The 27,342-nt window shown below is 37.1% G+C and overlaps 2 protein-coding genes and 1 non-coding gene across 6 annotated transcripts; 2 read left to right on the top strand and 1 right to left on the bottom strand.

Annotated features, from left to right (window-relative positions):
• Positions 1–7,916: 7,916 nt before the first annotated feature.
• TRNAR-UCG lies at positions 7,917–7,990 on the top strand. Its single transcript has one exon. It is a non-coding gene; the product is annotated as a tRNA-Arg (tRNA).
• Positions 7,991–10,553: 2,563 nt separating this feature from the next.
• Positions 10,554–15,234, top strand: LOC109174620 (TMV resistance protein N-like). Of its 3 annotated transcripts, none has more exons than XM_019323870.1 (6): positions 10,555–11,111; positions 11,198–12,314; positions 12,433–12,834; positions 13,154–14,044; positions 14,203–14,908; positions 15,104–15,234. In XM_019323870.1, the coding sequence occupies exons 1-6, from the start codon at positions 10,618–10,620 to the stop codon at positions 15,208–15,210; spliced, it is 3,717 nt and encodes a 1,238-aa protein (XP_019179415.1). In that variant the 5' UTR covers positions 10,555–10,617; the 3' UTR covers positions 15,211–15,234. The 3 variants fall into 3 exon arrangements, with proteins under 3 accessions (XP_019179417.1, XP_019179415.1, XP_019179416.1); XM_019323871.1 differs by having other exon boundaries at positions 11,028–11,111; positions 11,452–12,314; XM_019323872.1 differs by lacking the exon at positions 13,154–14,044 and having other exon boundaries at positions 10,554–11,111.
• Positions 15,235–15,243: 9 nt separating this feature from the next.
• On the bottom strand, positions 15,244–21,809 carry LOC109174622 (TMV resistance protein N-like). Of its 2 annotated transcripts, XM_019323874.1 has the most exons (7): positions 21,507–21,809; positions 20,082–20,631; positions 18,451–19,558; positions 17,971–18,348; positions 16,936–17,850; positions 15,765–16,374; positions 15,244–15,511 (listed from the first exon to the last, which is right to left on the bottom strand). In XM_019323874.1, the coding sequence occupies exons 2-7, from the start codon at positions 20,618–20,620 to the stop codon at positions 15,450–15,452; spliced, it is 3,612 nt and encodes a 1,203-aa protein (XP_019179419.1). In that variant the 5' UTR covers positions 20,621–20,631; positions 21,507–21,809; the 3' UTR covers positions 15,244–15,449. The 2 variants fall into 2 exon arrangements, with proteins under 2 accessions (XP_019179419.1, XP_019179418.1); XM_019323873.1 differs by lacking the exon at positions 21,507–21,809 and having other exon boundaries at positions 20,082–20,943.
• Positions 21,810–27,342: the final 5,533 nt, after the last annotated feature.

The raw sequence follows: 27,342 nt of genomic DNA on the forward strand, positions 1-27,342 counted from the left end.
CCGCCACTTGGCTTCGCCAAGCAGCGGTCTTGGGCAACGGATCTACCTGAGATCCGTGCCCAAGATCCGGCTCTCCACGGGTCTAGCCAGCGGACCTTGCCTAGGTCCGTTGGCTAGATCTGTGAGACTATCTAGTGCATAGACAGTGTGCACCAGTGTCTTCTCCTTCACCTGCAAACATCTCAGATCAACAATACACACCTCCAAACCTCAATAAATCAATTATAGATCATCAAGAACACACAAATAGCTCATCAACAAACATTATCTAGCATTTCTAAACATCTATTTCACATTTCTAGCATTTAACAGAGCAAAACTAGTTTGGGAGTCCATGGTTTATACCTTGAGATTCTTCTTCTTCTTGTGTGGATCCCCCTTCCTCTCTAACTCAGCTACTACCTCCTTCACCACTGTGTTTTGCTTTTTCTTCTATAGAGCTAAGGATTTGAGAGTGGAGAGGCAAAAGAAAGGATCAGGGAACTCAATGGAATAGTGAAGATTATATAGGGTCCAAAACCCTAGGTTACAAATGATTGGTTGGAGGGTAAAGGAGTAATTTTGCTTGTTCTAAAATATCAGACAAGGTTTTGGCTTGTAGAAATATTAGGGTTCACCTTATAACATGGACCATAGTCTTAAAAATGATTTTAGACAACTTGGGGTCAAAAATAGATTTTCTAAAAGATAGTTTCTAATTAAAACACTTGGTTCAGGTTTTACAGGTTCCTCCCAGCTTTCACTCAGATTGACTTTTTGGGTCAAAACTTGGTACATAAATGTACCCGAAACTTGGGATTTTCAAAATAGGATAACTCTTGGTGTTGAATTTATTTAAAATATTTAATTCATACACCGATTTTGAAAATTTTTTTGGAAGAGTGAAAATAAATATTTTGAAATTTTATAAAATAGAATTTAGGAAAAATATTTTTGGGTTGTCACAAGATGACCCCAGCGTGGATGACCCCGGTGTGGCCGACCCTGTGGCCAAGCGCTGGGCTTCGCCATCGGGGTCGGCCGGATCTAGTCCCGGTGCTTCAAACTTGGTCCACTCCATGTTATCCCACTCCAGATCCATTTGTAATTATTACATCAGAATGAAATATTTGTTACGCTTTTGCCATTTTATCTAAAGAAGGCCAAGGAATAATAAAATTAAATGACTTTTTTTTTTTTTTTTTTTTTTTTTTTGCAATTAAAAGAATCATAATAATGCAAATCGCAATACTAATTAAAACAATTAAGAAAATGTTGTAATTTGGCCTATCAACTAGCTCAGTTCTCGCGTGATGTTTGCACGGTACTGCTTCGTGATTGTATGTATATGAGTATATAGAATAGATAAGTAAAAGGGAGATGAAGAACACAATGTATAGAACACAATTTCATAAGACTATCTTTTCATTAAGCCTTCACCCTCAATTTATAGGGACCATTACAACCTTTCACATACTTATCATAAACAAGATATTAAGTAGAAGGCAAATGAAGAGTCTCAAGATTAATGGCCACTAATTGAAATATTTATAACACTCCCCCTTGGCCATTAAATAACTATACTCATGCCTCGTTAAAAACCTCGCTAGAAAACCCAGTGGGAAAAACTAGACGAGGAAAAGAGTACACGAAGTATATTAAACCATTGTGTTGCACCGGTTGCCTCATTAAAAACCTTAGCCTAAGAAAACCCAGTGGAAAAAAAACTTAGCTAAGGAAAAGAGTACAACCATAAGCCTTCCGGGCATAATCTTCAAGATTTCAAGGGCCTTCAGGACTATCCACTCAAGTGCACCAACATCGATTGCCTCATTAAAAACCTTAGCCTAAGAAAACCCTGCGGGAAAAACTTAGCTAGGGGAAAAAGAGTACAACCATATGCTTTCAGAGCATAATCTTCAGGATTTCATAAGCCTTCTAGATTGTCCATTCCAGTGCAATTAGGGGTTGTCGCTCCCCCTGAAGATAACAATCTTCTAAGCCCACGCATCCCAATTTTATGAACATATTACTCAAAAGTGGATGTAGGCAGAGATTTAGTGAACATATCTGCAAGATTGTTCAGTAGGGAAAACATTCTCAACAAGAATTTTACAACTCTTCTAGAGTTCATGTGTGTAGAAGGATTTAGGTGCAACATGTTTTGTAAGGTTCTCCTTAACAAAATTATTACTTGCTTGTGCAACACAATCTTATTTGTCCTCATATGGGACATTGGGGGAAAAAATATAGCATAACCAGATTGGGACTTGGCATCATAGGGATCAAATAAAAGAGCCAGTACCCAAGTAGCCATCAAAACCACATGTTGGTTTCTCACATAAACGTCAAAATCTTTATACCTCGAAAATGCTGGAGGATATGTTAAACACAATTTCAATATTTCATTGTAGAGGGAGCACTAAACGTTGCTAGCAATTTCATCGCAAATTCAATATCAGGCCTGATGCGACTATAGAACTTCTAGTTCTATAATAGTGCTCCAATAAAAATATCAAGTAATGGACTTCCAGTCCCAAAATATCCTCATTATCATCTTCGAGTCTAAATTGTCCTTTATCTACTTCAAGAGATTATTGGACAACCGTTAGTGTGATAAGTAAAGAATACTTATCCATATAAAACATCTTCAAGACATTTTTCAAGTAGGCTGACTGGTGTATAAAACATCTTCAAAGAAAAGCTCGATCTTCACGTCGAGACAATACTTGGGTTTCCCAAGTCTTTTATTTCAAAACTCCATCTTTCGGCATGAGCTGATATCACCAAGCTCTCTATGTGTTTCATTGATATTTAAAACATCAATATCGACTGATCTGAGGTGATAAATAAATAACTCCATTAGCAATTCGTTAACGAACACATAATGGTACATATTATTTGCATATTCCTTCTTCGAGAGGAATACACTCAGTCAATAATATTCAAGTCATACAAAGACTTGGTAGTTTAATGGTACACGTTGCGATTTTCACTTTCCTTATTTCAGAAGTGTTCAATCCATCAGAGATTTACAAATAAATATTAGCGTCTAATGACCCATAAGTTTGCGGTCATGACGTTCATCAACTGCATATTTAAATTTATAATTCACTGCCAATAATGTTAATTTGCGGAACGTAATGTCATATGTTGTGGGAGAGAATATTTGATCAAAATCAATTCAGGGTCTCTGCGTAAACCCTTAAGCTACCAGTCTCGCTTTATATCATACCACCATATTGTTTGTATTTCTCTTTCGTACAAACACCCATTTGTAACCTACAGGGTTAACATTAAATGGTGTACGTGTTATAAAGAGAATACAGTTTTAGCGAGCTGAGCTATACATGCGTTAATTTCTCTTTTATACATTAAAAAATCAAGATACTACTGGTGCCTAGCACTGGATCCAGATTCTCATATACTAAGAGCAATTTATAAGGCAATTGTGTTGTCGACAACTATAACATTTTTCATAAATTTCTCCCATATATATAAAATAATGGCAATTTCTAATTCAACCAGACTCTAGCAATTTCTCAAAGATATTTTTATCTGGTCGTTCCGCATCCCCAGTATTATGATTTTGGGTGCACTTATAATTTTACTGGGATTTTTCGCCTTCCGGGCGAATGTCTTCTGGACGAATATCTGCAGGACATACTTCTTTAAGCGATTTCAAGAGTGATTCCATTTTCTACTAGATTTAGCTTTCCGCGGATTATACCAACATGTCTCCACGCTTCTGGCGTCAAGGAGCATTGGTAGAAACATATGGTCCAAGTTGGGGAAGATATATAGGACCTAGTCACTCTTTTTATGATCAATATATATATTGGCAGATTAATTATCTTCTGAACTTCCAGTTCAGTTTACTTCTTCTGAACTTCTAGTTCAGTCTACCTAGTACGTGGATTCAAATATTGAAGATCAATCATGTGAAGATCAATCATTCATAGAATTTCCGGCATTCTATAAAATTTGAGCTCTTATCTCCCCCTAATGCCGTGAAATGATCTTCATAAAGTGTGCAGTCAGCGTACCTAATTTATATATTGATATCTTATCATGGGCTCTAAGGATTTAAATAGCAGACGGAGGTTTATAATCAACATATACATGCCCACAAAGGTACGCTATGGTGGTGATATAGGAAAAAAACTGCACACTGTGAATAAAACGCAGATGGGAAATGTTGGTTTTATACCACGTACTAGGTTCTAGTGGGGGATAATTATGATATGCAGTAGGTTAGATTGCGATAACCACAATAGAAAATAAAACTGATGTCCCCAACAAGAAAATATATAATCAGATATGAAAGCATACATATCAAATGATATTATAAGGGTACACGACAATCGTAGGGAAGCTGTGAAGCTTGTCAAATAAAATAGATCTTCAAGATCTCTCAAAAATCTTTATCCTCAACTTTCCATTAGTTTCATTCACTGGTTTGCTTCGTGCAAATTCACATGATATAATTCGCTCCCTCATTTGCTTCGGGCAAACTGATATGATATAATTCATTCCCTCGTTTGCTTCGGGCAAACTGATATGATATCATTTGTTTTTATCTTTCAAACTAATAATATCTAAATCAGTCATATCATGTATGACATAAGTCAAGGATCATTCTTATAAAAGGGTATAGTACATCACCCCTTAAATAACACAGAATTGCACTAAGCCATACTTGGAGAGGAATTCGACATTTTGACATCTTAAATTTAGCCAAAAGATGATTATCATAATTTCTTGATAATAGCAATCCTTCCGGAATTGGTATAGGATATGTGGATCAAATAACAATTCAACTTTGAATTAGCAACCAGTCAATTGCATACGATAGTCGTGATTGCATGCATAAGAATAAATTTGAGTAAATAAGCATGCAAATTAAGAGAAGTAACTATGAGAAGTAAACTTCCTGAATAGTAAATTTCGAATAGTTAATCCGAGTAGTAAAATCAGCAAAGTAAATCACTTTGCCCTCATAATAATTTGCGTCCAAAAATAACTTAACTTTTCAAATATTGCGGTCATGAATTAACTTTTCGGATGCTTCAGGCATAAACTAACTTCTCGAATGCTTCAAGCATAAGCTAACTTCTCGGATGCTTCAAGCATGAGCTAACTACTCGGATACTTCATGCTTCAGGCATGAACTAACTTTTTTGGCCATGAATATATTTTCATGCATTGTTCAAAACATTATCATGACACCAATCATTTCTTCATCAATACCTCATCATTTCATTATCATCATTTATCGCAATATTTGCTTCAGGGAAATTAGCTATTATCATGACACCAATCATTTCTTCATCAATACCTCATCATTTCATTATCATCATTTAATTCGCAATATTTGCTTCAGGCAAATTAGCTAGAATCATCAAGATGAGGTTTATTCTCTGATGATCAAATGCTTTGGTGTGCGGCACGTAGGGATCAATGCCCTTCAGACCCACATTGTTAGCAAACCTGCTTCTGGCTAAGATTTTGCCTCGATAAGTTTGGTCGTCCTTGAATATCTTGATCACTTTGTTTCTTATTTTGAGCTCGAAACTCATGCCACACTGGTTATAATCTCGACCACTCCCCCTTATAACGTTACTCAACTAGGTAATATTATGTGCTTCAGGCACCTGTGCAAACCCAACCAGGCATGCATTTTGATTCTTCGTCAACAACTATTTATGTTTCTTAGCCACAAGGAGTGCTAAAATTAGCTTAGGATACTGCTCATAATTTTGTGTTGTACTACTGTTGGAGTACAAATTACTCGCATGAAAATTTGGCAATGTCTTTCCAATTAAATATTTATCTGAAACTTCTTGTTTAGAGTTTCAGTTGCGAGACTATTTTATGCATAGCTGAATTATAGTTAATCACTGACTTACATTATAATCTCAAAATTAAACATGAGATTAAACTAGTCAAAATGTGTCTTGGGGAAGAACATTTGATGACTTTTGGTCGGAATAGTCCTTCAGGGACTTCCATTAATTCAAGGGTTCTTTTTCAATCAGATACTCATTTTTAAGATCGTGGTTCAAGTGGTGACATATGAAAATGAGAGCTTGTGCCTTCTGGGCATCGGTGCTCTGTGACTTAGCAACAAAAGCTTGGCTCAATTCTTTGGATGCCAAATAAATTTCAATATCTAGAACCCAACAATTGCTTCATTCATAAGTGAGTTCAATAAATTCACATTTGACAATTGAATACGTAATCTACAAAACATATATCATATGTTCTCATATACATTCATAATATCACATGTTTATAGAAAAATAAGGAATTTAACATCTTCTAGATGCAAAATGAACTTTCTGAGATGAAGTCAAAAGATAAAATCAGAAAACAAATTGATCTTTCGAATATACACAAAAACCGAAATGGTGCAACACGAATTGGTGAGGCAAACACCAAATTGATGCAACAAGCATCGACTCGTGTTTATACCATCAACTCGTGCTACAAGCAACAAGGCACGAATCGGTGCGAAAACACCGAATTGATGCAGCAAGCATCGACTCGTTTTATAGCATCAACTCGCGCTACAGGCAACGAGTGGTGTTTCATTCTCCAATACACCGAATTGATGCTCCCAAGTCATCAATTAAACTTTAAAGTCTTACTCACTCTTAAGCTTCCACAAAATAAACTTTAACAATCTTAATTAAAAATCATTCACAATTTTCAATGAAAGGCATGATCTACAAGATCATCATTTGATGCAACTTTAGGAAGCAATGTGACAACTTGAAAAAAAAATCAATATTTTGAATACATGTTCAAGCAATGGATGAAGAAACATCTTTTACATAAATATGCATACATGTTTCTTAGCATTCTAATACAAACACAGCAATCCGATGCAAACATATAATAAGGACCGATTATGCATTCGATATCCATAGTCATAGAACATACATGGATAATACATACAATTTGGCCTATATCCTCATTATCATCCGATGCAAACGTGTTGTAATTTGGCATATAACTACATGTATTTACCATTTCAAAGCACCATGGATTCGTGGTTCATATAGAGCCTAACTCATATACAAGAATTGAGAGAATAAATAAAGATAATATGTATTTACAAATTCATGTATTTACCGAAATTCTTAACAATGTCTTGATGAGGGGTTCATCACTCAAAAGTTGTTAACAAACCAGAAGAATAATCACTCATTTCATAGAAACAATAATTGAAGGTTCCAAACCAAACTCATAGCCATATATACACATAATATTTATATATAAACAATGGCATATGATTCAAAAAAAAAAAAAAAACAAAATGCACAGGAAAATGAACCAATAGTACCGTTCACCGGAGATTACAATAGAGACTCGTGCTGATAACGTGTTGTAATTTGGCCTATCAACTAGCTCAGTTCTCGCGTGATGTTTGCACGGTACTGCTTCGTGATTGTATGTATATGAGTATATAGAATAGATAAGTAAAAGGGAGATGAAGAACACAATGTATAGAACACAATTTCATAAGACTATCTTTTCATTAAGCCTTCACCCTCAATTTATAGGGACCATTACAACCTTTCACATACTTATCATAAACAAGATATTAAGTAGAAGGCAAATGAAGAGTCTCAAGATTAATGGCCACTAATTGAAATATTTATAACAGAAAACATTATTTATACGAAAATTGTGTAAAATATTGTACGAAATAATATAATTTATGCCAAATAATGTTAAATTCTTTTTTTTTTTTAATATTTATTGATTATTTAGTAATGAAGTTAATTAGTTAGGAGAACTATTGCTTATAGTTCTCCCTCAGATCAGCAGCCATGGATGTTTTTTATACATATAGTGTAGACATCACATTTGAGAGCTTAGAGATTGAGTGACAAGTTATTCTACTGGTTGAAGCTAATGGGAATCAACTTGACCGCATAGCGTAGTGGATTAGCGCGTCTGACTTCGGATCAGAAGGTCATGGGTTCGACTCCCATTGTGGTCAATATTAGCTTGCTTAGACCTGGCAATTTGTTAATGGGTCAACATGATAATGACCCATATAAAAAAAATAAATAAAACCTACAATCCAGTCCATCAAACAAACTAAAAAAACTACAATCTAGTCCATCAAACAAACTAAAAAAAATTTTCAATTTATAACATTCATAAAATGATCATAATTAAAGAAGTCAATGTTAGTTTTTAGAATAAAATTAAACACAACAAAAATTTAAATTTTAGATTGTTGAACATTAATAGTTGGTGAAAAATTCAAATTTTAGATTGTTGAACATTAATAGTTGGTGTAGGATCTTGGTCTAATGTTGTAAATTCATCCTTAGTCATGTTCATGATATCTTTTGTAATCTCATTCTTGACAATGGTTCTTAGTAGGTTATAAACTGGTTTGTGTAAACGGGTTAACACGATAATAATAAAGGGTTAAACGGGTTCTTAATAGGTTTAACGGGTTGCCCCGTTAAGACACTAAACATAACGGGTCTTAACAACCCGAGATACATTAAGACTAAACATTAACCCGTTATTTTCGTATCCGATTTCGTGTTGTGTTAACAGGTCGTATCCATAATTACCAGGTCTAAGCTCACTGATTCGTTGGACAGTGTGTGGTTGGTGTCAATTTTAGCTCACTGATTCGTCGTACAGTGTGGGGTTGGGGTCAATTTTAGCTCACTTATTCGTCGGACAGTGTGGGGTTGGGCACACTGATTCAATCTTTTTATTGTTCTTAATTGCAAAATGTTTTTTCCCAATTGTTATACCATGGACTAAGTTTCATAAGCAAATTGAAGGCACATAAAATGATAATTATAAATACAAATTGCTAACTATAGGTACATAATATGTCCGTTTTTGTATCTGTAAGCAAATTGAAGGCACATAATATAATAATTACAAATACGTATTGTTAATTGCAGGTACATAATATATTAACTGTAGACACATAAGATATTAGTTAACATGTTATGTGTCAGTAGTTAACATATTTTGTACCTACAGTTAAAATGTTTATGTCTGTAGTACAGTTATCATGTTATGTGCTTTCAATTTATGTACAGGTACGGTGCAGAAACTGTTAACTGTAGGTACAAAATGTGTCATTACAAATACATAATCTGAAAGTTATTTTTAGACCAGGCTCTAATGTGTCATTACAAATACATAATCTGAAAGTTATTTTTAGACCAGGCTCTACAATACAAGGTAGACCCTGATCCATGATTGTGAGTCCGGATGGAACTGGTTGTGAGTCCCTCTCCAAGATTGAGCTAATTCGTCACACTTTGTTGTTCTCCATATTTCAAAAGAGAGATAGATTGAGAATTCACAATCAAAACAATGAGCTAACAACTTTGACATCTAAGCTCATGTTCTTATTGTTCCTTCCCTTAGCTTCTTTTTAACTCCCATAGTGCTATAGTTGGCTGGCTTGCTTTTTTTTTTTTTTTTTTTTTTTTTTTTATTATAAGGAAGAGGATACCCTACATACATACTACTTGCCTTAAGTGAGGTTCAAACCTTACACCTCTCACTTAGGGGAGTAAGCCGATACTAGTGGACCACAAGGCACTTGGTTTGGCTTGCTTTATTTATTAATCCTTTTATTATTCTCTTTTCCAAAAAGAAGAATAATAATAAAAGGATTAATAAATAATTGACTGTTTCAAAAAAAAATAAAAAAAATTATGATTGACAATCAGGACATCATTGTCCTTTTATTCCATTTAGTACTGCTTGATGATTGACAATCAGGACATCATTGTCAAAAGTATGTTTCCAATTATAAAAAAAAAAATTATTTCATATATTTCTCAAATTTTACTCCCTCACTATTTATCAATGATTTTGTGAGAAAAAATAAAAGTTGAAAAAAAAGTGGGAGGCAGTATTTTCTTTATAAAAATTCTGGAAGAAAAACGTAGCAGATGCTGTACGCCAGTACTCGATGGCTTTGACTAGAAATATTTGTTCCTACTTCCAATTGTCCTATAATTTATTTATTCATTTTTTTCTTTGAAAGGCTTTTTTTTTTTTCTTTTGCAAATGCTACTGGCACAATCATATATGGTATATATATAATAATATTGTGTAGTTGATACTAATATCGACTAAGATGATAAATTTTTTCTATAAATTTGACCTCTCAGGCCCTAATTTCGACTTTCTGGCTCCGCCACTGAGTACGTGGATTCGAATCTCATTAGAAATATGTATGAAAAATATGTCTATGATGAATGAGTTGATTATAGAAACATGTATAGAAAAAAATGCCTATGATGGATGAGTTGATTACCGGAGATTTATATCCGCAAAGACTCTAGGAAGGTAATAATAATTTAGATAACATATATTCCGACTTTTTGCATATATTATTATTATTATCTCTAAAAACAAAAGCTTATTCCCTTTTGCTGAGCATAAAAAAATGTCGTTATTGATTTATTGTCTATTGATTTCGAGGATTACAATGTGCACTTTGATCTAAACAGCCAGCCAGCCAGCAATACCATCTATTTCTTGCTGCACTAGATATATAGCTTCTTCCTCAACTTCTTCTTCTTCTTCTTCTTCTTCTTCTTCTTCTTCTTGTTGAGAGAGTTTAATTTGATGAATTCAAGAGTACAAGTTTTGTTAAGCTTGAGGAGCAAGGAAGTGGGTAAGAGCTTTGGGGGTCATCTCTCTGATGCCTTGACCAATGCAGGCATCCTAACTTGTCAGTTTGACCATGAAGAAGAAGAAGAAGAAGAAGAAGAAGAAGAAGAAGAAGAATTGCATATTAATAAGAGCATTAAAGAATCAAGAATGGCGATAGTTGTAGTGACAGAAGACTATGCGTCATCGGAGAGGTGCCTTGATGAGCTTGTGTGGATTATGGACTGGAAGCTAAAGCGTGGCTCTGCAGGATTCTTCGTTCTTCCTGTTTTCTTCTGCGTGGATCCTTCTGATGTGAGGAAGCAAGGAGGGAGCTTTGCTAAGGCTTTTGCTCGATATGAAGATCGAGCAGTGGGATCGAAATGGATGAAGAAGGTGACCCACTGGAGGGCTGCTCTCAAACAACTTGCAGATCTAGGGGGAATGGTCTCTCACAATCAGGCTGATGGGTAATCATATCAATCATCTCAGATCATTTTCCTTATATCCATCCCTATATATATATATAGTGATGCCTTGGGCCATTAATGTGTAGGTATGAATCAAGGTTCATCAAACAAATAGTGAAGGAGGCAGCAAGAAAGCTGAACCGCAAAGTTCTGTATGTTTCTCAGCACCCTATAGGAATAGAAACTCGAGTCAAGGAGATCAATCTATGGCTACAAGATGGATCAACCAGTGTCGATATTCTTGCAGTGTATGGGATGGGGGGTGTAGGCAAGACTACCCTTGCCAAGACTGCATATAATCTCAACTATCACAGCTTCGATGGCAGTAGCTTTCTTGCAGATATAAGAGCAGCTTCAGAGCAGTACGATGGCCTGCCCCGCCTTCAAACACAGCTCCTCAGAGATATCCTCGGGGAAAAAGTGAAGAAGATCCACAATGTCCATGAAGGCACTGTGATGATACGAGAAGCTATGAATTACAGAAGGATTCTTGTTGTTCTTGATGATGTTGAGGATACAGATCAGTTAAACGCGGTTCTTGGCATGCGAGAATGGCTGCATCCCGGGAGCAAAGTTATCATAACTACGAGAAACGATCACTTGTTTGATGGCAGCGAGTTTTGTGATTGCACGATGTATAAGGCCAAGGCGTTGAGTGAGAAAGAATCGCTTCAGCTCTTTAGCCTGCACGCGTTTGGGAAAGAGTGGCCACCCGAGGACTACATGGACCTTTCGGGAAACGTTGTGTTTCACTGCGAAGGAAACCCCTTGGCTCTTAAGGTCTTGGGGTCAGCATTATGTGGCACAAGTCCTAAGGTGTGGGAAAGTGCATTACAGAAACTGAAAGTGATTCCTCAGAAGAGAATTCTCGAAAAACTTAGGATCAGTTTCGATTCGTTGCCAGATAATGATGTCAGGAACATTTTCCTCGATATTGCTTGTTTCTTTGTTGGTAAAAACAAGGATTATGTGGTGCCTGTGCTTGATGGATGTGGTTTCTTTTCGGTTGATGGAATTCAAGTCCTTATCGATCGGTGTCTGTTAACAATTGATAATGCTGCTAGTAAGAGTAAAATTATGATGCATCAGCTTATTCAAGATATGGGAAGAGAAATTATTCGAAAAGAATCTCCTTGGGAGCCTTGGAAAAGAAGCAGAATTTGGATACATAAAGATTCTTTCAATGTATTGAAGGCAAAAAATGTAAAGATAATCCAATTCCATACTTCATTTACCACATACATACATATTTCCCACATTTTCTGTATCTATAAGCATTATATTTTTGGATTGTTTTTTTTTTTTTTTTTTTTTCCATTAGGGGACAGAAAAAGTTGAGGGCCTTGTTCTGGATATGCAAATGTTCAGGAAAGCTAGAGTCAATGTCAATGATTCTGAAAGACTTTATGCAGGAGGAAATCGCGAAAATGTGCAAAAGCGTCGCAGACTCAACTTTCTGTCACAACTTATAAATAACAATGCAGAAATTTCGCATGAACCATGCTTCGAAGTTGATGCGTTTTCAAGAATGGAGAGACTAAGAATTCTGCAGCTGAGTCGTGTAAAGTTATCTGGCTCCTATGCTTTGCTACCCGTGAATTTAAGATTTCTCTCTTGGCATGGATTCAGTTCAAAGTCCATTCCTGATGATTTTCCTTTGGAGGGTCTGGTTGGTTTGGACATGAGAAATGGCAGCTTGAAAAAAGCTTGGGAGGGAATCAGGGTATGGTATCTATCCATTCTCGACTTTTTAGTTTTGGGTGGCGAGGGAAACTCGGTACCCGAGGGTGTGCAGTTGTGCACTGGGTAAATCCCGCCTTGTGAGCTGACAAAGGACCACAAAGAGGTAAATCAGTCTAGATTGCCCATAGCTGACCAACTCAAACCAAGAGAGCTGAGATTCGAACTCGTGACATTGTAGTTACAAGTTTGTATCCTGAGCTAGGGTTACCCGGCCCCCATTTTCTTGACTTTGTGTGTACTAAACAATGTTCATTTTATGTTGTTTTACTGATAGATATATCCATTGTGTCATGTATCAGATCCTAAGGTTTTTGAAAATCCTCAATTTCAGTCACTCCCATAGCCTCCTGACAACCCCAAATTTTTGTGGCCTTCCTAGTCTCAAAAGACTGATCCTAAAAGACTGCACAAAACTGTGTGAGATTCATGAATCAATTGGGGATCTTGAGGGACTCACTTTTCTCAACTTAAGAGGCTGCAAGAATCTTAGGAGGCTTCCAACAAGTTTCAGCAACCTAAAATCCTTGGAACACCTCGTCATCTCGGGCTGTTCGAGGCTAGCCACAACCACAACGGAGCTAGGGAAGCTCGAATCCTTAACCACACTCCACGCGGATGAAGTAGCTTTCGGTCACCAGCATACACAGTGGAGGTCTTGGTTATCGAGGCTAAAAAAAGCTCCATATTCTGAAAGTTTCGTGCTGTCTTCTTTATCGCGCTCCTTAGTGAGCCTGAGTCTCGTGAAGTGCAGCCTGACAGACGATGCGTTATCGACTGGCATCACCGGTCTTCCCTCGTTACATTTCTTGAACTTAAGTGGCAACCTAATTTGCAGCATTCCACAGAACATCATAGACCTCGGTGTGCTCAAGGAACTGTGGTTAGACGATTGTGTGAATCTCCAAACGCTCCCGGAGCTCCCATTGAGCCTCACTAAACTCAAGGCAGCAGGATGCACATCACTGCAAGGCATTAGAAATCTGCCAAATCTTTGGACAACGCTATTCTTGCAGGTGAATGATTGTGAGAAACTGGATGAGGTTCAGGGCCTGTTCAAGCTTGCACCAATAAGCAACTTTGATGCAGAACTGGTCAAAACTTTGGGGTACTTAGATATAGAAGCCATTCGGGATGCTGAGGTTGAGCTCTTCAATGAACTCACAGAAACAAGGAGTAAATACTTAGTCCAGGTACCTACCCTTCATCATGAATTCTAACATTGCACGTGTTAAGAGTCCCACATTGATATTAATAGGCCACGAGTTAGCTAATTGATTTGATTCAATCTTTTAGTGTGGTTTGAGCTGACATCATTTTCTGATCTTCTTCTTCTTTATTTTGGGAGTAGGGACTGTACGAATTTGGCATCTTTAGCACTTATTTTCCAGGAAGTGAAGTCCCAAGGTGGTTTAGCCACAAGCAGGATGTAGAAAATTCAGTGACTTTGAAGTTGGCTTCACATACAGACACCAACATCACAGGACTGACCATATGCTTAGTATATTCACGCTGCAAAAATCCCCGAAAATTCAAGTTTTTCGGGGAAGGAAAATTCGGGGGCTCCTTCTCGTTTTTCATCAAAGTCAGCAACATAAGTAGCAGCCTAAAATGGATTTATAACCCAACATATATTGGCATCCCAGGGCCAAATGAAGATCTGGTGTTTATATGCCACTGGAAATTTGGCAAGTATTTGGCTTCTGGGGATGATATCAATGTCTCAGTAGTTGGACAGAGCTACACTTTTCGGATTAAGGAGTTCGGAGTTAGCCCCGTTTATGATATTATTCATCAAGAAACACAAACATCATCTTCATTGGCAAATGAATGTACGACAATTCATCAAGAAACACAAACATCATCTTCATTGGCAAATGAATGTACGACAATAGAACGTTACATGTCTATCTGTCAATTAGCAGTGAATCACTACTTCTTCTCTCCCTCCAAGTACTTTGTCCTCAAAGGAAGGTCAGATGGTGATCCAATTGTAAGGGGTGTACTATACAATCATTTGTTTGAGGATCATCGTGTGATTTTTGGAGTTTCTTCAGGTATGTGTAAGATTTTCCCGTAACCTTAATTATGTGGTACAAGTTAACTGGACTTGCTAAGTAGTCCAATTAGACTGAATATCGTTAGACTACAGATATATCTAACGTAATAAGCTGCTTTCCTGTATGTCTGTATCCATTTCAGTCACAAATTAAATGAAGTGTTGTTTTCTAAGATGTTTTATGGTGACACAGATGATGATAGTGATGTAGACTTTGATGAATTTGAATGTGATGAGGAGGAAGCAGAAGAAGAGCTAGAGGAGCTATTGCAATGGAATAGTCGAAGTTTTGGGCAATAGTAGAGTAGAGGAAAGTTCAGTTCAAGCTAGAGATGATTATAACACCCTAAAATTATCAGTTAAAATTCAGGTCAGAACAGTGAAAAGTTTTTGGTTCCCAATTGTTATACCAGGCAGTAGGATCCACCTTGCATTGTGGGTTAGGTCTAAAAATTATGTACATTCAGTTAATAAATTATGTACATTCCTTCAGCTTGACGAGGAGTATTAGGAATACAAAGTGGTCTTTTTTGTGAGCGTCAGAACAATTTCTCTCTTTTATAGCCATTGTACCGTACAAACCAAGTCATTGCATCAATCTCTGCAACAGAGCAGACATTGTATGAATTTTAGACCTCCTAGTCCTAGAAGATAAATGAGAGTAATCGAATTTAATGCCGAAACCCCAATCCCCAACGGCATTAATTTAAGGCAAAAACTTGTGTGAGAATCCGTGAGACAGGTCGAATCAAAATGAAAGTAATACTTATACTGAAAAATGTAATATTCATCAGGAATAAAGTGTTTGTTACTCATAAGGAAATGTATAATACTTTTGAAGAAAAATAACGTACCAGTGAAATTTATAGAGTCCTCCTCAAACAAACTTTTTCCCCAGCTTGTTGTTGACCAGTTGGCACGCTCAGAAATTTGTTTTGCTTCATTGTTGCGTGTGAAAGTAGCACGGCAGAGCAAGTATTCTCCTGTGCTTAAACGATATGCTCGTAGATCACCACCAATGACTTCTTTCCAGGACAGGTAACTATTTCGAATATCCTCTCCGAGTTCTTGATATATAAAGTTAATACCGCATTCCATCACCTGAAACCCATTCCCAATAACCACTGAAACATCAACTTCATCACCACATTCCAGCTCATTTCTAAACGACCAGTGGCTTAACCAGAGCATTTCTTCGGCTTCTGGAATCCCGAAGCATGTAGGGTTGTAGATCCACCGGAGATCTTTGGTTTTATTAGTAATACTTACGAAGAACGGCAAAGGGAACCAGTCAGCTTCCTCATTCTTGGAGTTTGGTTTCACATACAAAAAACTGATATTTAGACCTTGCAATTGAGAAGGTACAACAAATGATATTGATGATCCTGTACTTCTCGTTTCAAACCATTCTGGAAGCTCTTTTGCTAGGATTGATGTGCTAAAAATGCCAAATTCATAGAGTAGCTGCACAATAGAATTGCAAAATCACTAATAGCATGGTATTATTTGAGAAGTGCCTAATAGAATCAGGCGCTAACCACTACGCCAAAAGCTATAGCTAGTAGCAAAGACGCAACTTTATTTCCTTATACCCAAGGTTGCAAAAATTGCTAGGCGTTCCTCGGGCGCCTAGCGCCTAGGCGCCCGTTTTTTTATAATAAAAAAAAAAAATTAAATGATTTTTTTTTGGGCGCCTAGTCCACCGCGGCCTAGTTGGAACCTAGGCCATTTAGGTGGTCAGCCGCCTAGAAGGCGATTCCGCCGAATTTCTAGGCGGTTGTCCACCGCCTAGCGCCTAGGCCGTTTAGGCGGACGGCGATTCCGCCAAATTTCTAGGCAGTTGTCCACCGCCTAGTGCCTAGGCGCCTAGGCCTACCACCACACATTTTCGAGAGCCAGGGTGCTGGACTTGACCCTTTACTAGCCTCCACCCAATAATCCCCCTAGCCACATGGTGTTGGACTTGGCCCTTACTGGCCTCTGTCCAACAGTTCCCTTAGCAAGGGGGTCTAGTCACGTAATTACCTGGATAGGATACTTCTCAGGGTAAAACGTTGATATGCCATCAAAAAAGTTTACATGCATGTCCACCATCATCTGTAACTTGAAAAAACCCAAGGCTTCAAGGAACTCTTCACAAAGTTCTCCAATAGGTTCTATCTTGAAGTAGCCATGAACCTCAACCAGCTTTTCACAATAGTCGGCGATCCCAAGATACTCTACTTTGAAATTTGTAGAAAGATGAGTTACAGCTTTTAGTGATTTACAGTAATTCACATATAGCTCTTTAACATCAGGTAGACCAATAAGTGACTGAAGTAAATGACATGATTCAAAGCTTAGTGTCTGCAGACTGCTAAGTCTTCTGATCCCCTCTGGTAGGGAGCGCATTGGGTTTTTGCTCAAATCTAGTTTTTGCAATAAAACAAGGTTGCCAAATTCCAATGGAAAAGCATCCTCCAGCAGATTACACTCCACAAGACTTAGACTTACTAAAGATTGTGGTAAACGCGGCAATGAAACATTCAAAAATTTTCTTGGCTTTGACACCCAAGAACATAGAGGTGCCTGCCAAAAGTTTGTCTTACGAGTAGCGGAATCTAATTGATACTTCCAAATTCTATCAGCCTTGAGAACCTTTAGTGATTCCATCCACTCCACTGCAGATGGCAACTCATCCAGACTGGAGCAACCGGAGATGACTAATGTTTCAAGGTTTTTCAAGTTTCCGATACTTCTTGGGAGCTCCTTCAAAGATCTGCAACCTTCTAGATTCAGAGAAACAAGTCGCACAAGGTGGCCAACAGATTCATGGACCCTGAGCAAACTTATACAGTCTTTCAACACGAGTGTTTCAAGATTTGGAAATCTGGAGAAGTCTGGTGTCCTGAGGAGCTTATGTGAATGACTCAAGTCAAGGATTTTCAACAGTGCGCCATCCTGTTTAACAGAAATGAGGAAGATTAAACTCAGAGTTATGCAAATTAACTATGGAGCATATGACTGTCATCAAAAGATAGAAAAAGAAAAAAAAAAAAAAAAAAAAAAACAGCATTTTACCTTGTTTCCTTGCCATATGCATTCTAGTGTACTACTAGTCATCTCAAGAGCAACCAAACTCTCCAAAGGAAAGTCAATCGGCAAATACTTTGAAGAGAATCCATGCCAACAGAGCCATCTTAAACCTTTAGGGAAACCTCTGTAGTGCCCTTTGAGCCAAACATTATTGAGTTCAAGAAATTTCAGGTTATCCATTTGGAAGAATGCATCAGTTTCAAGGACCTTGTCATCTGAAATCATTGAAGCAGGATCTTGGAACCAGGAAAGGAAGGTAAAACATTCTCGCTTCACAAAAGGATTCAATGGCCTAAAAGTGTCATCATCATTTTCCAGGTTATATTGCATGTTGAGGGCAAGACCTTCAATTACACCTGTTCCCTAGAAAAGCAAAGATGCAACAGAAATTTAAATTGATTGGAACTAAATATTCAAACATTCATGTAGAGAACCAAAACCCAAACAAGGAACCAAATTACTTACTCTTTTATCTCTCAAAATATTAAGGGAATCCTTATGATGCCATATTCTACTCCGCCTACTAGGAACCTTGGGTGATTCTTGTCGAACAACTTCTCTTCCCATGTCTTGAATTAATTGATGCATTTTCAACATGTTATTATCATCAATTTCTAGGAGGCATCTATTAATGAGGTTCTCAATGCCTACTTGAGTTTGGAAGCCACATGTGTCTAATACCTTAACCACAAGGGCCATATCCTTTCCAACAAAGAAACAGGCAACATGGAGAAATAAATTCTTGTCATGCTCATCTGCTAAGCAATCATAACAAGATTTTAGAATATCTTGAATTTTGTTGTTTGGAATTGCTTCTAATTTCCTTATTACACTTTCCCACACATCCATACTTTTCCCAAAGAGAGAAGACCCCAAAACCTTAAGAGCCAGAGGAAGCCCGTGACAGCGGTCTCTTATCCTTCCAGCAAGGTCAAACCAGGCATCAGAGGGGAAATTTTGTCCAAAGGCATGCTGACTGAAGATCTGCAGTGACATATAAGAATGAAAACACCTAAGCTTATGCACTGCACAACCTTGATAAGACTTCAACAAATTTTCTTGCCTAGTGGTAATAATTATTTTACTTCCAAGGTTAAACAGATCTCTTGTACTGCCAATGATTGCATCCAAAAGTTCAACTTGATCAACATCGTCCAAAATTAGAATAATTCTTCTATAGCACATGGCATCTTTAAGCTTGACAACCCCTTCTTCAACACTGAGTATTCTTTCATGTTTTCTGTTTAGAATGCATGAGAGAATTTCTCTTTGCAGTTCAACTAAACCATTAGGTTTTCTTGAAGTTTCCCGGACATTTTCAAGAAAGCAGCCACCATCAAATCTCTCATAATTTTTATTATATACAATATTTGCAAGAGTTGTTTTCCCTATTCCTGCAATCCCACAAATTACCAGTGTACTAATACCAGATGATCTATCTTGTAACCACATGCTGATGTGATCAACTTGAGCATCTATTCCAATTGGGCTAGGACCTCCACTATGAGCAGCATGCTTTAGTTTATTTTCAATCACTTCAACAATCTTTTGGATGAACCATGCCTCTTGTGAGCTTTGACAAATAAAAGAGAACATTAGACTATTTCAAAATTATGAAAAGTCCACAACATAAAATTATAAAATATGAAGACCACATTCAATGGTCTGAATTCTCTTCTTGTATTTACTATTTTCCAATGTTGAAAAGCTCACTAGGCGCCCTCTATGCGCCTAGGGACCGCCTAGGGCCCCTAGCGCCGATTAATCGGCGCCTAGGCGCGATTTTTGCAACACTGCTATTTTCTTAACATTATCAGATTAACATATTACAAGGATCCAAGTGTTTTCCTCTTCTATTTGATTTATTTCCGAGTACAATACAACATGCTTGGTGCAATTTGCAAAAAGAGGCAATGCAACTTCTCATATGAGCACATTCTAGTTTCCATTTTCAAAACTAGGATGATATAAGTTAACTGTTTTATCTGCCATTTGAACAAGTAATCGAAGCTTTCATTAAATCAATCAAAACATAGAAGGCAGGAAAGAAGCAGTGTGTTAGAGACAAGTATTGTATATGACTTTGATGCAGTTACCTTTGAGGCATAACATTCTTTTGCAAAACCATCCCTCCAATATTGGCAACTTCTCTAAGAGCAGCCCTCCATGACTTAACCTTACTCATTCGGTCATCCAGACCCTCATCAATTTCTAGAAAAAATCGGTTTTCATGTTTAGCCAATGCTGTTGCAAAACTCCCCATTGGGTCCTGCACTTCAGATGGATCAATGTGATAAAACATAGGCATCACAATATGTGCTTTACTCTTCTTGTTTTCAAGAATCATCAAAAGTTCATCAAGGCACCATGTAGAAGAAGCATAATTTTCAGATATGACTAGGATTGAACTCCTAGATTGATTGATTGCCCTAATTAGTCCCAACTTGATATTTTCACCCCGCTCTATCTCATGGTTATCTATAAATGTGTGATAGCCTGCATCCACTAAGGCAGCATAGAGCTGGTCGATAAAAGTCTTGCGAGTGTCTTCTCCTCTAAAACTCAAGAACACATCATACATACACTTAGACCTTGTAGTATAAGATTGGAATCCAGCATCTCTTGCCAATACCATTGCTAAAAAACCTGAGCAGAAAGATAGTGAATCAGTATCAAATGTTCAAAGCCGCCAAAATATGAATCCAACTAAATCACTCATACTCCTATTTGAGGCTTTATGTTGTGTCTGTAAATAATAACAGCTTTTACAAAAGAGAATCAAATTTTATGACACTCAAAATTTGAGTTAATACCATCTGAGGTTCTCTAAGCATAGTGGTTTTGCCACATTTAGTCCTAAACTTTTAAATTGACCACTCATGGTCCTTCGACTTTCAAATTATTACCATCTGTTGTCCAAGTTAACCATCCATGGTCCTTCTATGAGGATCGTGATTGGTTAAATTTTGAAAGTTTGAAGAACATGGTTAACTTGGACCACAGGACAATAACAATTTGAAAGTCAAATGATCATAGATGGTCAATTCAAATATTTAGAACTAAATGTTACAAAACTACTATACTCAAAGGACCTCATATGAAATTTACATTTCAAATTGCTCTCTTAAAACTTAAACATAACAATCCAGTTTCAAGAGTCGAATAACCAAACTAGATCATAAGTTCAATTCCCCATTCACCTCACCCTCAAATGTACCAAAAAAACAAAACAAAAGAAATCTTTTTTCTATTTTTCACAGAAGTAATTAAAAAGAATTCCATCATTGATCTCAAAACTCCCCAACTCTTGATTACAGTAGTACATAAAGTAAATCAAGCAAACTTTGCAGGTCAACGCGTCAGACAAGAATTTCAAATCTCAGAGAATTATTTTAACTAGCTACATCTCAATTCTCACATCACGCACCCTCTGAGTTCAATTGAAGCTTTCAAATAAACATTCAAAGCAACATTTCATATGGATTGCCAACTTTCATGTAAATTATATTTCATACGACTACCGTCTTCTGAGCTTGGAGTGCCAAATACTGATGTTGGGGTTTAGGGTTTTTCTGCTTGGAAGCCTTTCTGGAAGTTGCAGGTCCCTGGGAAAATTCGTAACTTCCTCTGGCGCTAGCTGTGCTAGGGCTCATTGAATTGGAAACGTACGCTCTCGCTTCCTCCCCGGCCCCTGGTTTCTTGAAGTGCATGGTCAACGTTGCTTTATTGCCCTCGCTGAACAAAAATAAAGCCATTACTAACCAGTAACCACAAACATACATTTTCTATGTACATTTCTCATGTTTTATTGAATATACTTTGATACAACAAATGAACTTGCATCAAACTAGGCAGATGTAATATACATTTCTCCCTTTATTTTACTACAAACTAACCAACAAATAAATACCAATGAATATTACAATTATAAATTTATAATCATCCACGTTCTCTTTATAATTTTTTTCTTTCAACTTATTGAATTGAAGTAGTTCAATATCGCGTACTTCTCAAGTGATGACTAACTTCATCTTTTTTTTTTTTTTTTTTTTTTTTTTTTTTTTAATTTGGAATAAGGTCCAAATTGGCCATTGAACGTAACTAGAAAGTATAATTATGCCACTGAATGATAAAAAAAAAAAAGTACAATTAAGCTATTAAACACCCCAAATGTATGCAATTTCACTAATAGCAGGTTACCATCCATTTCATCAGGTTATCTTGCGGATAGTGAGTTGACAATTTAAATAATTTTTAATAATAAACTTTTAAAAAAAAAATTTAAATACGAAGGAGTGGCCGGGAGTTCGAAACCCCTCTTGTATAAAAAAAATCAATTTGATCAGCACTTTATTCTTTAATTGGGCTGATCTGGTACGAACGGAAATTAATATGAGTATGGTACAAATTAAAAAGTGTTTTTAAGGTCTACTTAAGACACCTCGTGGTCTGACTAAAAAAAATAAAAGGAAAATTTTTGTTTTTAAAATAATGTATTTTCTTTTTTGAAAATAAAGAAGCTAATTCTTAATCATAGGCTGAAACGTCTACAATAAAGATCGATGGAATGGTGTCAAACATTCCTTACGGTCAAACATAGAAACAACTTCCCTAGCAATGCTACAGAAAACTTGACTCGCAGACTGTTTTACAAATTTGAAGCTGAATTCTTTGGAGGAACTTAAAGCTTCTTTAATAATTTGGTCAAACATACCCAAAACTGACACTGGTTGAATAGTCTTGCACACCACCTGAGTATCTATTTCCATTCTGCTATCCATTGACAATATCTCCATCGAGCTGAACTGCATATCATAGTTCAGATGAGTCTCTTTTTCATTGTCATGTTTCTCACCTAGGATGATATTCACATATGTCATGACCAGTTTTATCGTTTCACGCTTTATGACAAAAGAACTCGCCAAGTAAACGGGAGGAAGAAACTCGTCAAAACAACGAGAGGAAAAACAAAAAAATTGCAAACAAAATTAAACCAGTAAAACAAAGCAAAGGGAAACAACAATGCGAAATAAGGGAGTAACGACCAGTAGCGGTGGAGATGGATGGGTGGGGCAAGGCGTAACCGGTGATGAAGGCGGAGAATGGAAGAGAAGACAATGAAGGCAGACATTGTCTACGGTGGAGATGGCGGCAGGGGGAGACAATCGGACTCCGCCTCCGATCTGCTTGTTTCACGGAGGCGCCAGCCGTGTAGAAATTTGAGCGGCCGAAAACCAGAGACGAGAGAGAATTAGAGAAACCCTCTTAAAACAATGTATATAATATAAAGAGTTCGAAACTAGACTCCCATAAAAAGTGAGCAGGCGACAAACTGCTACATAAAACCACGAGTTAGACTAGCTGATTTATTTGATTCAATCTTTTAGTATGAGAGTTATATTAGCTAATTAATTTGATTCAATCTTTTAGTGTGGTTTGAATTGATATCGTATTCTGATCTTCTTCTTCTTTATTTTGGGTGTAGGGACTGTACAAATTTGGCATCTTTAGCACTTATTTTCTAGGAAGTGAAGTCCCAAGGTGGTTTAGCCACAAGCAGGATGTAGAAAACTCAGTGACTCTGAAGTTGGCTTCACATACAGACACAAACATCACAGGACTGACCATATGCTTAGTATATTCACGCTACAAAAATCCCCGAAAATTCAAGTTTTTTCGGGAAGGAAAATTTAGGGGCTCCTTCTCGTTTTTCATCAAAGTCAGCAACATAAGCAGTGGTCTGAAATAGATTTATGACCCAAAATATATTGGCATCCCGGGGCCAAATGAAGATCTGGTGTTTCTATGCCACTGAAAATTTGGCAAGTATTTGGCTTCTAGGGATGATATCAATGTCTTAGTAGTTGGACAGAGCTACACTTTTCGGATTAAGGAGTTCAGAGTTAGCCCCGTTTATGATATTATTCATCAAGAAACACAAACATCATCTTCATCGGCAAATGAATGTACGACAATAGAACATTACATGTCTATCTGTCAGTTAGCAGTTGACTGAGCTCTTTTCCCTCCGCTTTCTCAAACGGGGGATAAAGTCCAATTAGTGTGGAGATGAACCCCGGATTTTATCATTCTCAAAGGATGGCCGCTCGGAGTTAGCCCTAGGTTGCTAATGTTGGAAAGTAACAACATCGCCAAAGTTTGCAAGCATGTCACGCGCACACAAATGAATTAACGTCGTAGTGGTTTAACAAGATTAAAACTAGCAAGTAGACAATAATAGAAAACAAGTAGGGGTCGGATTGCTTAGTGTGGATGAGGATGCCTAAGAGATCATTTGACATAGGGAAAGAGGATTCCATTGCTAAGTCAAGAGAGTGGCTTACGTCCTTTCGTAACATAGACTACTAGGACTTTGTTTAGGATTCACCTAAACCTTTCCTCAAACACCTTGCCTTCAACTCTTTCATAGCCAAGCCCAGTAGGGTTCCTTGAGCTAAGAAATGCTAGGGATAGGATCTTGGATTGATCTAGCATAGATCAATCCCTCAAACACCATAGGAGGTGATCAAGTTCCTAGGATTCAAACAAGTTAATCCTCAACAACAAGACATAGAAGCAATGACATCAATCAATCCCTAATTCTAGAAATAAGTCATGAAAGCATCATCAACACACACTTACACAATCCAAACCCTAGCTAATCTAGCCTACCATATTCAAATCAAACACAAAAGCACTCATAGATCTAAACATAGCAAAAGCAAATTAGAAATGGAAAAGGAATAGAAATTGTACCAAAAGTAGATTAACAAAATGAAAGTAAGTCTTGCAAGATCCTTGAATTGGAGTTTGTCAAGCTCTTCCTTCAAGCAATCCCTTCTACAAAGTGTTTTCTCTTCCAATCTAAATGCTAACCTATCTATTTCTCTCTCTAAAATTTTGTGTCCTCCTTACAAATCTGATCTAAAACACTTTAAATAGCCTCCCTTTTCAATTCCCTTCGCAGCTCTTCCAACACAACTTCTAATGCCCGGGCAACGTGCGTTGTTCAGGAACTTATTCTGCCCAACGTCTATCGCAACGCACGTTGTCCGGTGCGTTGAACTTACTGGAAATTCAGCCATGTTTCACTCCCCCACAACGTGCACTGCAACGCACGTTGTAGCTGCGTTGCTTGGTCCCAACTTGTCTCCTTATTCCACTTTGCTTCCGGTTGTGCCACTTCGCTTCGTTTAAGCCCGAAACTTACCTAAAAACTTGTAAAACATAAAGTGCTATGGTAATTTCCAAAATAATGTAAAACATAGCTATTTGGCACATAATTACTACACAAATGATTACTTTAAGCCTAGAATTCACTCTAAAAGGACCTTAAAAGTGTGTGTCTTTGACACTTATTAGCAGTGAATCATGTTGGAATTTTCGTATGGAAAACGTTGCAGGTAGCACTACTATTTATGTAGGCTGAATTTATGAAGGAGGAGAATTGGGAAATTTGTGTCGTGTGTAGTACACTACCTTAAAAACAAATTGCCGGAGATTGTGCGGTCTTTTATACCCGATATGCTTTCGACTGGTTGCACATAGATAAGCTACAACTTACTAGCATGATCAACACCCTACTTCTTAAAAACTCCTAGGTCGAGTGGTGAAACTGAAGTTTACTTAACAACCATTTATCAATATGTTGCAAAAGATAACTTTGTAATATAACCTCATATATCATCATAATTATAATTACTTGCTCTTAAAATTCAAGACCACAAAACCACATAAATTATGGGAGATACATGTGGTATAAAAAGCATGAAACTATGCTATTATATATTTAAAAACACAGCCTTACGTGTATTAATGTAGCTAATCTTTTAATCATGCAAATCTCATTTTAGTGATGGTGTATGTATTCATGTGCATAATGCATATCATATAATGCATATATATAAGTTCATAGTACGTAGGTTGCATAACTTTTAAAAGTCGTATAAAATGCATGGATGCACTGCTATACTCATTAAAATAATAAGCACACACATTAATGTTATTAAAGCATTATATGATACTTAGCTTAATTGGGGAGGAAGAATGCATTAAACCCATACTTCAGTTCTGCTACCATTAAGATCAACTTACAACAGCTTCAAGTGGTCAGAATCCCAGGCAGCAGCAAGAGCACTCAGACTCACCAGCAGCAAATCACGAAGCGTAGTTGCAGATTCGACTGTGGCAAGATTTATGTACTCTTCGACTCATCTGATGACAGCGCCGTCGAGCCAAAGTCAGGAACTATCCGCCATGCGGTGTTGACTCAAAAGCTTATGAATTCTCAAGGACTTCCAACTTGGAGAAATCAACAGCAGGCTTGTTCATGAATGCAAACATTGTATTGTAAAATTTGCTTTTAACTGTTGGAATTTTCGTATGGAAAACGTCGCAGGTAGCACTGCTGTTTTTGTAGGCTGAATTTATGAAGGAGGAAAATTGGGAAATCTGTTTCATGTGTAGTACACTACCTTAAAAGCAAATTGCCGGAGACTGTGCGGTCTTTTATACCTGGTATGCTTTCGACTGGTTGCACACAGATAAGTTACGACTTACTAGCACAGGTAATCGCAGTCGAACCCGACTTATAAACTCAGACGAAATATAAAAGGAGAGGAGAGAATGAATGTATTTTGTGTGTTGAAAGCATTGGGAGGCTGGGTATTTATAGTTTCTGAAATACCCAACTCTCCCGCTTGGACACAAGTTTTTCCACAACTTGAGGCATGCCACGCAACTTGAGGAATTATTCTGTCCACACAATTTAACTTGGAACATGTTTATTTAAATGCAATTTCCAACAAATCACTACTTCTTCTCTCTCTCCAAGTACTTTGTCCTCAAAGGAAGGTTAGATGGTGATCCAATTTAAAGGTTTGTACTATATGATCATTTGTTTGAGGATCATCGTTTGATTTTTGGAGTTTCTTCAGGTATGTGTAAGATTTTTCCCGTAACCTTAATTATGTGGTGCAAGTTAACTGGGCTTGCTAAGTAGTCCAATTAGACCGAATATCGTTAGACTACTCAGATATATCTAATATAATAAGCTGCTTTAATTTCCTGTCTGTCTGTCTCCATTTGAGACACAAATTAAATGAAGTGTTGTTTTCTAAGATGTTTTATGGTGACACAGATGATGATAGTGATGTAGACTTTGATGAATATGAATGTGATGAGGATGAAGCAGAAGAAGAGTTAGATGAGCTATTGTAAATGGAATAGTCGAAGTTTTGGGCAATAGTAGAGTAGAGGAAAACTCAGTTCAAGCGGGAGATGATATGATTATAACACCCTAAATATATTACTCCAGTTAAAATTCAAGTCAGAACTTTGAGAAGTGTTTGGTTCTCA

This window comes from Ipomoea nil, unplaced genomic scaffold, assembly GCF_001879475.1.
Source record: "Ipomoea nil cultivar Tokyo-kokei standard unplaced genomic scaffold, Asagao_1.1 scaffold0642, whole genome shotgun sequence".
NCBI lineage: Eukaryota > Viridiplantae > Streptophyta > Magnoliopsida > Solanales > Convolvulaceae > Ipomoea > Ipomoea nil.